The sequence below is a fragment of the Babylonia areolata genome, chromosome 4 (genome assembly GCF_041734735.1).
Source record: "Babylonia areolata isolate BAREFJ2019XMU chromosome 4, ASM4173473v1, whole genome shotgun sequence".
NCBI classification, from domain to species: Eukaryota; Metazoa; Mollusca; class Gastropoda; order Neogastropoda; family Buccinidae; genus Babylonia; species Babylonia areolata.
In genome coordinates, this window is record NC_134879.1 from 14311948 (window position 1) to 14325379 (window position 13432).

At 40.2% G+C, this 13432-nt stretch overlaps 1 protein-coding gene across 3 annotated transcripts in view; it reads right to left on the reverse strand.

Moving 5' to 3' along the window:
- Positions 1 to 2645: 2645 nt before the first annotated feature.
- Positions 2646 to 13432, reverse strand: part of LOC143280884 (cyclin-dependent kinase-like 1) — a 99939-nt gene continuing 89152 nt past the window's right edge. For all 3 annotated transcript variants that reach the window (XM_076585632.1, XM_076585630.1, XM_076585631.1), the window contains exons 6-10: positions 11587 to 11787; positions 10697 to 10779; positions 9213 to 9269; positions 7920 to 8072; positions 2646 to 6627 (exon numbers count right to left, since the gene is read on the reverse strand). In XM_076585632.1, coding sequence (XP_076441747.1) covers positions 6508 to 6627; positions 7920 to 8072; positions 9213 to 9269; positions 10697 to 10779; positions 11587 to 11787 — 614 coding nt within the window. In that variant the 3' untranslated portion in view covers positions 2646 to 6507. The remainder of the gene's footprint in view (positions 6628 to 7919; positions 8073 to 9212; positions 9270 to 10696; positions 10780 to 11586; positions 11788 to 13432) is intronic.

A 13432-nucleotide genomic window follows, 5' to 3' on the forward strand; every position in this document is an offset into this window, starting at 1 on the left:
TACTTCATAGAAGGAACAGGGAGTCTGAAGGCCATTGATATTCAACACTTTTATTAAAACGTTTTTTTTTTTTTTCCACATGTAATATCCTAAAAAGACAACAAAGGAACAAATAATAAAGAAAACTAGGGGGAAAGTTTCTTTTCAAAAGAAATAATCCATTTTGGCTGCTTCTCAACTGTTTACCGATGAATACACTGGAAATAAGTAAACATATACACAATATAAATAGTACTTAATACAACCAACAACAAATCCTGGCAGTATGACACCACAACAGCAAGAAAAACAATAGAAGCAAAACTTGTAATGAGACAGCAATATCTGCAGAAAGAAATCTGAACTGTCCAGGAGAGGGATGTTTTGGGGTCGCTTTTTTTTTTTTTTTTTTTTTTCTCTCCAGAGGTAGTTCATGTCCTTGATACACAAAACAAGAAAAAGACTGTTGAACTGGAGCGTTTAAAATGTGTATTGGATGCCATTTCAAAATGTAGATGTAGTATAACAAAAAAAAAAAAAAAAAATTTAAGTGTCTGCTATGTGGGTTATCCAGGTTAAAAACTAAAACATCTCCATGAAATCACTGGATGTAGATTTGGCAGTGAAAATCCAGAAGACATATCAACTTTTGCAAAATACAGAAATGACTTCTACATTTACACTGAACAGAGGTCTGCACTGCAAAACAAATGTCATCTGAAGAGCGTGGTGATGTTGCTGCTTATACCAGGGGGGAGCAAGTATAACAATTAAAATTATTTTATATCGACCAATACAATATATTTTTTTAATCCACTTTAAATGATTGGGTCTTACATTACAAAGTCAATGGGGCCGGGATGGATTGGGTCTTTCATTCCCAAGGCGGCAAAATGAATATGTACCAAAAAAAAAAAAAAAGGTAGTAGCATTCCTCAAAATGAGTTTGTCTTCAAGTCTGAACTAAAATGGCGTTCTCAGATTAGTAATCTACAGAGGTACCGGTAAGATAGGGTGTCAGCTGGCGGTTAATCTACACAATACTTTAGTTTCAATTAAACTCTTGGCCACAAAGGCTAGCCTGAGTTTGGGTCAGGAACTGTGACTTTGAGCATCACTGATTCTTTCCTCGCAGATAATGAATCATTAATTTGGGATGTGTGGAATAAACCAAATGCGATGTCTTTCATTATCCAGCACATATGGTGTCAAAAGTTTCAAACTATAAAGGTGACAACGTATTAACTTCTGGGTGATTATGTGAAGTTCTGTCACCGATTTTCTGAACATAAAATAACTTTGAAAATGTATTGGGAACAAATGAACAATTTCCAAAAAAAAAAAACAACCAAAAAACATTTGGAATAAACATGAAAGATTACAGAGAAACAATGGGGTGTGAGAATATTTTTTAAATGACAAGTTCTTGAAAGAAAATCCATATAAATTATTTCTAACATAAAAATATTACCTCGGGTAGTTTTTTGCCACCACATACACAGTTAATATAATCTGTAACATGTGTCAAATGTGACATTAAATTTTTTACGGTGTAAACCAACATAGTCACTACATCAGGGGCAAAATATAACAAACCAAAGAATTGGGGGGGGGGGGGGGGGGGGGGGGGACATACAAGGGTTTAAAAAAAATAAAATAAAAAAAAAATAAAAAAAGCATGCTTCAAAGAAAAAAAGGCACACAAGAGCTCAAGTGAAGTCCTGAAAAACAGTATTCTGCACATACACCACAAAAAAAGTTATGTTTTTGGAAGAAAAAATTCTGATAAAGGGGGGGTGGGGGGGGGAGCATGTCTACAAGCTAAAATAAAACAATGGTCATGAATTATGCACACATTCTCCCGCCTTGGCGAGCAATACACACATTCAGGTAACGCAAGCATGCTCACACTTTCTGCAACATTTGTTAAGCCATTTTACCTTGCTCCCCACCCCCCAAAAAAGAAAAAAAAAGATTGTGTAATTCGCAAATAATTGTGAAAAATAACGCCACTACTCGGAATACAACCAGTGACTGAATCAGTTCACTAGTGCACTGTCATTTGCTCGAGAGCTTACAAAGCTATGATTTATCTACATTATTTTACAGTGGGGAAAATCACAGCATTAAAAAAAAAAAAAAAAAAAAAAAAATCATTTTCTTTGACAAAATTTGGCTGAGCAGCAAAAAACAACAAATCCCATTCTACATATCCAAAACCAGAGGGCATGTTAACCCCTTCAGTGCTGCAGGACGAATTTCCTTCCTCTTTCGGTGAGCAAAAATGTGCCCCAGGACGAAATATCCATCCACATCATTGCAGGAATTTTATTATCCCAAGAACTTTAATTTCATGAGAAAACTTCATAACTGGATATTGTACTTTTTTTTTTCCTTTCAGTAAAGGAAACTGCTTTCTTTCAGTAGTTTGCATAGTACAATTTTGTTTTGAATTTGTTCTTCGTGACCAAAATCCCCTGACAAATAGTCGTCACTGAACATTAAATATGCTTGGCACTGAAAGGGTTAAAATCTCCTTTCTTATCCACAATTTCTTCCCAATATTCTGGGACGATTCCTTCGAGTCAAAATGAAACACTTATAGTTCAGTTTACATGAACACAATGTCTGTTCACTGAGGAACTAATTCAAGTAGTGCAATGAAAGCAGCTTATCCCGGACGCCTGTGGATGATGACTAACCAAATGTGGTATGATCATTGGATGATGCAATGCATCTCGTGGACAATTTAGAATAATGACTTCAATGTGACCCAACCTCCTACCAAAATAGGAATTATCGGTATTCTAGTTTTCCTGAAGAAAAAAACCTCCCTATTCTTGACAGGCATGGTTAACCTGTCTTCTTTTCTGATTATATAATTTGTTCAGCACCTGCAACAGTGAAAGTAAGTCTTGGAACCCAACCCTTTCCAAGAACTAAATCGGTTACTTTGTGTCTGGCCACTTTGAAGATTCAAAATTCAAAACTGTCCCAAAAGCCATGATGACCTCCCCCTTCTCCCTGAAATAAACACAGCTGCCATGCTCTGTCTGTGTGGTGGGAGACTTACAAATAAAGCAAACAAACCCTAACCGCCTCCACAAATGTCAATCCCAGTACAACAGCTCATGGCATGTCCACTTTGGTGCATCACGCGTGCTTAACACTCTGTGAAAATGCATCATTCTCTTCTTGTGTGATGATGATCAATGAAAATAAGGTACATGAAACAGCATTAATGTGAAGGATTTTCCCCATACCCGTAAGACATTTGATGAAAGAACTACAACCTTTTCCTCATGGACGGGGGGACTGGGGGGGCAGCTGTATTAATTAAGCTCATCTCCACATCCACTTGCCCACACTTAACTGGTGACTTCATGTCCTGGTATTTTTCTACAAGCAAGCCATGACTCCAACCTACACTCCGAAGGTCAGAAAAAAAGCCTCTCTAATGGCAGGCAATGCACGATACCAATCTTATGCACACTCTAGTTATTACGAATGCTAAATGTTTCACAGCGTCAATGCGACGCAGGTCATTGACAGGTATCTGAGGTAACACAGCAAACCTGCAGGCACATAGGATGCAATTTAATCACAGATAAATTCTCTGTGAGTCAGCATGGATCGCTCCCTACATGACTCGCTAGTACTAACTCCAGATGCCTCTCCCTACAGGACTGGTACACAACAGTTCAAAGTCTTCAGTGGGCAATGTCCCTGATGAAGCAATTGAAACAGTAAATGGGATGCTTTATAAAAACCTGCATTTAATTTTCAATTTCTGAAAGCATGAGGTGTGTGGTGTGATCTCTGCTTGTACACACTGCATGTGGTTTGGGATTAAAATGTAACGTCACCTGTACAAGCTTCCAATCAAATATCAGCATGTACATACCATATGGTAAAATAGGCTCAAAAAACACAACTTAGACTATCTTTCCTCACACTCTGATGGTATAGTGTTATTAATTTTTTTTTTTTTTTTTTAAGACAAAAGTTACAATATTTTTCAACTAAATCAAGTCAGTGTTCCAGATAGTAAAGCAGAAAACCTTTTTTTTCTAAGTTGTTCTTTGTTTTATCTTGTACATTCTTAATCTAGAATGGAATTTAAAAAAAAAACAACCTATGACATGAACAGAAAGATTTGCAGAGGAACAATTTTCCCTGACAAGAATTACACATTTCTGAATTATCCAAAAATGAAAAGAAAAAAACCAGTAAACACTATACAAATTCACACCTCTGATCAATCTGACATATTCAAGGAACAAAAAACATTTAAATCAAATCAAAAAAAACGTCACATTATCACAAAGCTTGGACCTATCACAAATTCATTCAAATGAAAATTGAACCCAAGCTTATCAATAAAAATGTTACTAAATGTCCTGTACAGGTTATATCTCGACTACAAACCTAAAAGACTTTTTTTGGAGAAATGATACAGTACCATTCTACAGTGAGGTCATAAAACAATGGTTTTTACATTTTCATGAAAACAAAATCAACATGTATACACACTCTGGATGATCAGTCACTGATAAGGATCACAATACAATTTAGTTCAGAACTTTCTCTTCCTCACTTCAAACATACCGCTTGCTAATGTTCCCCATTCACAACATGCATTCAGTCAATGTTCACATCATTTAGGAAGAAGTCCATACTATACTCTTGGCTATCACATTTCTGTCGTCCTACACACAAGTAAAACATTCTATCAACAAACAGGCATGTACATATACTGTACTGTATCAACAAAAATGTAACTTAGGAAGTAACAACACAAAATGGCAAGAAAAACTGGTTTGACCAACCAAGAATAATCATAATACAGATGCATTCCTCTTTCTTGTGACAGCAGATCTTGATCTGTTCCAGATCCTATTTCGTACCAATTTGATCAGATCTCCAGTTACTTTTTATACATATTTTGTTTGTTTACAACACCAGTAATTCATGAACCAATTTTCACACAGAGATTTCGTGAAAGAGGTCAATGAATTTCTGAGGAATTTCTCAACAACTACCATGTACGCAACTGATGATGTAAACTGGTGAGGCTGTTCTTAGAACACAAATTTGTTTTACAGCCTTACTGAACTACGCATCACAATCGTCATGTGAACAATGAAATCTAACATGTCAGTTGAAAACAAAACACTAGCAGTCACAACTGTCAATAACTCACTGTATAAGACAAAGTGAAGATTTTTTTTTTACCAGACATGAGCGCACACCACATTCAGATTCCCCAGCTTTCTTGCACCACATCAGTGAACCGTACGTACGTAAGCAACACTAGGGACAATGAAGAAACGAATGACACATGATCTGTGAGGAATTCTTTGGGCGGTGGTTCCGAGTGACGGATGTGCAGGGTGCAACAGAGTGCAGGGGGGTGGGGGGGCGTGTCTTTCCACAGCACGGAGTGTGTGCCTTTGTCTTGTAGCAGACCTGGGTCTGAGTGCAGGGTGCAGAGTGAGACATGCTGTCCTTCATTCTCCAGTCTCTTTCACCAGCAAGGGATGGAGGAGGGGGAGTGTTATCGATCTCCCCTCCTCTCTCTCTCTCTCTCCTTTTCACTCTGGAAAATCCTCTTCACTTTCCTTCACAGCGCATCTTGGTGCCTGTTTTAACACGTCTGTCTGCCAAAAAACCTGCGTCACTTTTCTTCAAAAGTCTTCTTCGGTTTTCTTCAACTATCTGTTTCAACAAACTTTTTTTTTTCAGCTATTATCTTGGTATCTACAAACACACCATATAAATGCTTTCTTTGTTTTATACCAAGGTTTCTCGATTGTTTATTTATCAACTTTGGATTTGGAAAAAAAAAGTTTACTTTCCACACTATTTTATCTTGTCTACCTTTCTCTATGCAAAATTCCTTTTTTTTTTTCTTCTTTTGTTGTTGTTGTTCGTTCATTAAGTTTAATTACATGCCACTGTTATGTGGGCAGTTGTAAAGAATGTTGAAAAACTAGTTTAGTGGATAATTTCATTTCTGATCAATTCAATATCAAACAATTTAACTGCAAGATTTTTTTTTTCCCCATTTACGAAGGTTACATCTTAAAATTTTATGAACGTTCCCTTCTCATGTTTTTTTCATTCTTGTCACATTTCGATACATTCAATAGGAATACACCTCTTTCTCCTGAAGTGTACAATTCTTCACCTTATACATTCTGCTCCTTTCCTTTTCACACTGTAATATTCTCCTGAACAGAAAACATTCTCTCCCCAGCTGGGAAATAACTCGGCATCAAGGCTTGAACGGGAGGTATGGAAGGAATGAGGGGAGAAAGGGGGGAAGGGGTAGGAGGAGGGAGGTATGGACGGAGAAGGGGGCTGGGGGGGTGGGGAGGGAGGGGTGGCAGGGGGGGAAAACATGGCCTCCGGGGGGCAGCAACTGAACGACGACGACGGCGGTGGGATGACGGATGTTTTGAACCACGATCTATGCAGATGTAGGGTCTAGTTGGCGTCCGGTCGCTGCATCCCGTGGCCCACCAGTCAGATGTTTGGTAAGTGGTGATCGAAGCGAGGTTTCTGTTTGGGGGCGGGCTGGTACTTGGGGTTGGGCACGGGGGACGTGGAGTTGGTGGGCAGCATGGGCAGCTGCTGCTGGAAGGGCTGGAACCAGACAGTGAGGCACTGTGGTCATCATCATGTACATTGTGATAACATGTCTTCATTGTCCAGTTTTAAGTGAGGCACCGTCATCATCACATACATCGTGATAACATGTTGTCTTCATTGTCCAGTTTTAGGTGAGGCACTCTCATTATCACATACATCGTAACAATGTATATTTCGTCATTGTCCAGTATGTGAGGCACTGTGATCGTCACACTCATCACTGTAGTAATAATGACAATATCTTTATTGTCCAGTTTTAAGTGAGGCACCGTCATCATCACATTCATCACTGTGGTCCTCATTCATCACAATGTCTCCACTGTGTAGTTTGAAGTGAGGCACTATCATCATCACCACACATCGTAATAATGTGCATGTTTTTATGTCCAGTTCACAGTGACGCTCAGTTGTCATCACACACGTCAACCACAAACAGGTCATGTTCAACAATAAAACAACACAAACAAGAGAGGCAAGGCCTTCAAGACTCACTTGTGATACACTTTAAAAAAAAATCCAAGCTTTTTATGTATTTGAGTAGGATTTCAAAATGTAATGTTTAAGATGAGAAACATCAGTTTAAAGGAAATTAACTCCCCTAGCATTAATTAGAGTAATTTCCCTTTTTTTACTATCTGCACCAAAACGTTTGCAAAATAAATAAAACTTCCATTCCTAGCAAAAGAAGTTCCTGTTTGAACAAAAAATGATAATAATGACTGCTCTAGTTGTTGGGTCAGAATATCAGATCAAAGTGCCAAGTTTAGAGAATACAAAAAATATAAATATAACAGTAAACGCAGTTAGCATATAATTAGGCTTCATTCTTTATTTTTTGTGCCCATCCCAGAGGTGCAATATTGTTTTAAACAAGATGACTAGAAAGAACTGAATTTTTCCTATTTTTATGCCCAATTTGGTGTCAACTGACAAAGTAGTTGCAGAGAAAATGTCAATGTTTAAGTTTACCACGGACACACAGACACACACACACAGACAACCGAACAAGTGAGTCAAAAAGGACAGAATATACTTCCCAGAAGCATCCAAATACTTTAAGTTCAGCTTTTCTTTCTTTAGCACTCAGCCTAGACTACTTCTTCCACCACACAGTTTCTTACAGTTTTGCCAATCTTTTCTTTCTTCAGCGCTGAGCCAAGACTTCTACCACACAATATTTTTTCAGTTTCGCCAATCTTTTCTTTCTTTAGAGCTCAGCCAAGAATTCTTCTACCACACAATATCTTTAAAGTTTTATACCATTCTTCCTCCAGCCTTGTTCTTACCACGGGGTAGTTGCTGGTGCGCGACTTGTTCTTGTTGCGGTTGATGGAGTCGCGCTTGCCCTCTGTGACCATCTCCATCGTGAGGTCCATGTAGGGGTGCTGCAACAGCTGCTGACATGCCAGCCGCTCTGCCGGGTCCATCTTCAGACAGTTCTGCACACACACCACACTTCAAACTTTACTGACAGGTTCAAGGTTCCACTGCCTTCAGTTACTTCTGTGGCAATCAGGGCAGTGAATTCGTATCCACCATGTACAAGGGCTTGAGCATAGGAAGGCAGGGCCCAGTCCTCTCCTTCAGCCTTTTAACTTTCCAGGCTACACACAGCCACTGAACACCTCGCATGAGGCAAAAATCCACCCAGCTGAGGTACACGGTGATAGAGTTAAACACTTTTTTCTTTTAATTTTTTTCCGCAATTTCTGTCGAAAAGAATAACATTACACAAGCTGAGTGTGTGTGTAGAGGTGGAAAGGCGTGGGGGTGCAATCATGGATGTGTATGACCCTTCATGTCTTTCTGTGTGTGTGTGTGTGTGTGTGTGTTCATTCTTTAGTTTAACGTCTTTTCACTCTAAGTGATATTAGACGAGGGAAGGAAATAAATCGAGTGGGAGGAGGTGGGGATGGGGGTGGGGGGTGGGGGGGGGGTGAATTACTGTGTATGCATACGAGTAAGTGAATGTGTGTGTGTGTGTGTGTGTGTGTGTGTGTTTATTTTCCACCAGTGATTTAGGTCCATCCAAGGACCTGCTCTCTTGGCTCTAATTTCTCCAACTGCTGATCTTGTTCATAAGCCAGCAGACAGCAATCAGCAACACCCAGCTCTGCTTTACACACACATGACCCAGTATGCTGGCTCCAACACACCAAACCACAACTGATGTCACAATGCAAACAGACACAGAAAAGCATGCTGATTCACACAGCCAAGGGACCATCAAGTTCTATACCACCAGTAGTGGTGGTGGTGTGTCCATCGAGATCGATGATGACCATCGTTGTCATCCAGCTGGGGGATGGGGGGAGGGTGGTGGTGGGGTGGGGTGGGGGGGAGGATGCTCATGAATCTGTCTGTGAATGCGCACATGGCTGAATAGTCCAATCTGCGCACGAAATGTTCGCTGACAGTTGGGGCATATCATTGTCAGGGAGCTTGTTTGCCCGTGACCACCAGCACAGCTGTCAGCAACTCCACTGGTCTACACACAGCACTGGTACAGTTGGGGTCCTCCTTCCAACATCAAAATGCCGCCGTGTCTGAAAACTGTCACACACAGGCCATGCACTCACCTGCAAGAAGCTCATGGCTTGTTGAGCTGCGTTGGGGAACTTTTCTTCCAGGGGTTCCTGCAACATGTGCGACCATGCTGTCATTGGTTTTCATTCATGCTGCTTTTGCTTTTCACCTGTCTTCTTCTCTCTCTCTTTCTCTCTCCTATATTTTTCCTATTTTGTTCATTAATAGACGGGCGCAATAGCCGAATGGTTAAAGCATTGGGCTTTTGATATGAAGGTCCCGGGTTCAAATCACGGTGACAGCGCCTGGTGGGTAAAGGGTGGAGATTTTTCCGATCTCCCAGGTCAACATATGTGCAGACCTGCTAGTGCCTGAACCCCCTTCCTGTGTATGCGCACGCAGAAGATCGAATACGCATGTTAAAGATCCTGTAATCCATGTCAGCGTTCGGTGGGTTATGGAAACAAGAACATACCCAGCATGCACACCCCCGAAAGCGGAGTATGGCTGCCAACATGGCGGGTTAAAAACGGTCAAACACGTAAAAGCCCACTCGCGTATATACGAGTGAATGTGGGAGTTGCAGCCCACGAACGCAGAAGAAGAAGTTCATTAAAAGCTTGATGTAAAAAAAACAACTGCTGCTTATCATCATGAAATAAAATCTTGACTTGACATACATGACCAAACAAAGATGATTCAGTGGCTAATGACTTTTTGCCTGCAACACGTACAATAATCCACTGCTAAGCTCGGAACAAAGCATCAGCCAGTGAACATTTTCGGCAATACATACAATGTAAACGCACACAGTAACTTACCTGGAAATATCATATACTAAATACAAAAACACACCACAAAATGATGGTGGTGAAGGATAAGCTGCATTTTGGAGGTGGGTGGTAAGATAAGGGGGTGGGGTGGTGGTGGAGATTTTAGATACTTCATTACTTGCATTGTTTTTTTGTTTTTTAAAAAATGATTATTTATTTCTTTATTTATTTATGTACGCTTATATTTGACTTCATCAATTTTTTGCGCCTAAAACATTATTATTAGTAGTAGTAGTTCTTTTTTATGTATTTATCTATTATTTATTCAAACTTTTTTTTCTTCTTTTTTTCTTTTCTCAAGGCCTGACTAAGCGCGTTGGGTTACGCTGCTGGTCAGGCATCTGCTGGGCAGATGTGGTGCAGCGTATATGGATCTGTCCGAACGCAGTGACGCCTCCTTGAGCTACTGAAACTGAAACTGAATTTCATTGTGTTGTTCTTCCCAAGCTTAAAGCAACGGGGTTCATCAACATTTAAAATGAGATTGAGAGACAGTGTGTGTTAAGTGTGTGTACGGATGTGTGTTTTCAGTTCAAGTCCCTGGTTGAGAAGAAGCATACTGGCTCTGTGAATGCCCAAGCATGAACACGTTAACGTCTATTTGCGTTGTGATAAATGCATGAAATATTTCCCACCCATTGCTCCACCCCCCAACCAACACCACCAGCCACACCCCAAAGCAGACAGTGAAGACCTGCACTCACCACTCTGTCTGGATCAGGTATACTCATGCCCTTGAAGAAAGCGTTCGTGGAGAAGATCTGCATGTGCCGAGGAATCAGGTCCCCTGAAACAGCAACACATCATCACACTGAAGGCCAGATCCACAGATACACAAACATTGCCAAACAATGCAACACTGTGTGTGTGTGTGTGTGTGTGTTCAGTTTGTTAGTCACATTTTGGTGTGCGCACGTAACATTAACGTAATGTGTTTGTTTTGTAAAGCACCCAGAGCAGATTTCTGGATTAAACCAAATCAAATTATGGTGCTTAGAGCCTCACCGCCTCTGGACAGTGTGCTATCCATTATTATTATCATTATTATCATTAATGTAGCTCGTGACTTCCAATTTCGCTGTTAGTCTCTCCACTGCAGTGGGCAGTTTAAAACCTTTGTTTCAAACTGGTTTGTCCTAAAAAAAAATTAAACAAATAAATAATAATAATAAAAGACGCAAACTGGAGGACATGCCACAAAATGCATACTTTCACCAACACCAAACACCTATTACCTCCCATGTCCCAGGAGCTGTATACCAGTCTGAATTATGCTTGAAATGTAGTCTTGACGTATGCTCACAAACAACACACTTCCACAAAATGTCAACATTTCAAAAGTAATTCTCCCATCACCACTGCAAAAATGAATTCAGCATCAAAGAGGTAATCCAAACTAGCAATCCCAGGACTCCACTTGAAATGTTAGATGCACTTCTCAGCAGGACAGACATCCAGGACTCGCCCCCACGAACACCACCACCCTTTCTGAACCAAGACCCCTGCCCTGAACAACTTGACTTTGAGGGCTTTTTGGATCAGGCAGAGTCGGTAAAATAACATGCAATACAACTGAATACAATACAATACCAACCTAGTGTTTTGCGGATGAGGTAGAGTTGGTCGACGTCGGAGCGGCCTGGCCAGAGGGCCTGTCCGGTGAGCAGCTCAGCAAAGACACAGCCGATGGCCCACACGTCCACCGGGGGTCCATACTGCGTGTCGCCCACCAGAAGTTCTGGGGCACGGTACCACCGCGTCGCCACGTAGTCTGTGTACTCGTCTCCAGGACCCGCTGTCACCACACACACATTGTACACATTACGGAGTGACACACACAGATACACACAGTATGTGTACTTGTCTCCAGGACCCGCTGTCACCACACACACATTGTACATGTTACAGAATGACACACACACACATACACATTACAGAATGACATGCATACACACACATTACAGCACATACATCCACACACACACATTATAGAGTGACACACACATACACATTACAGAATGGCACACACATCCACATATATTACAGAGTGACACACAAAGTTAGACGCCTTGTATAATTGACATGAGATAATGATATATATATATATATATATATATATATATATATATATATATTTGAGTTTTTACAGTTGTAAGCATATGTATTTTTTTTTATGAATTGATGTTCATCTAAACATGGGGCGTGATCAAATTTTTGTGATATTCTGTAGATGTGATGCTCATCATTTAAAAACAACAATACAACAACATATGTCACTTCTTTTCTTTTTTTTTCAGCAAACATGCCAGCAATTCTTTTAGAGATGATCAACTATTCCTGCATCTTGTAGGCATTTCCTGCAGTATTCTGCTAGACTAAGAGTTTGTTGTTTTGTTTCTGACATCTTGTTCTGTTTGTTTGTCTTTGACCACTGATGAATGGGTGTCTTTCCCTGTTCTGGCAGTGGGGGTCCTAATAAAATGAAAACCGCACAAGCACAAGCATGACAGCTTCTCTTATGGTTGTACCTTTCAGACTACATGTACATAATATACATACAACTGTCAACTGTCTCTAAAAAGTAGTGTTTTGCTTGGTGAAGAATTTTAACCAATAATCTGAACAAGAAAAAAAAAAATGTTTACAAACTTTAAAGGATGGTTTGAACGTACGTTTGCTATGAATTTAGATCGGATAATCTGATTAAAGACTGATGCTTTATTATACTGGCATGAACTCAAGAAAATAAAGTTCATGATTCTTCTCTAGGGGGAAAAAAAAAAAAGAGGCATAATAAGAAAAAAAGTCCAGCTGATTTGTAGTAATTCAGACACAATAGTTAAAAGCAAATTATATCATTTCTATTATCATGCCTTCAGACAGTCTTGCCCAACACGTTCTTGTATACCCAGTCTAAGCTGCCAAAAAACAACAACTGGTCTTTCTTTTCTTCTCTGAAAGAAGAATTATCAAGTAAAATAAGTTACCGCAAAACATGATCTTAAAACACTGCACAACAATATATATTACAATCTTCTTCTTCTTCTGCGTTCACTCGTATGCACACGAGTGGGCTTTTACGTGTATGACCGTTTTTTACCCCGCCATGTAGGCAGCCATACTCCGTTTTCGGGGGTGTGCATGCTGGGTATGTTCTTGTTTCCATAACCCACCGAACGCTGACATGGATTACAGGATCTTTAACGTGCGTATTTGATCTTCTGCTTGCATATACACACGAAGGGGGTTCAGGCACTAGCAGGTCTGCACATATGTTGACCTGGGAGATCGTAAAAATCTCCACCCTTTACCCACCAGGTGCCGTCACCGTGATTCGAACCCGGGACCCTCAGACTGACAGTCCAACGCTTTAACCACCCGGCTATTGCGCCCGTCTATATTACAATCAATTTACAGAACTCTGCAAGTGTTATTTTCAT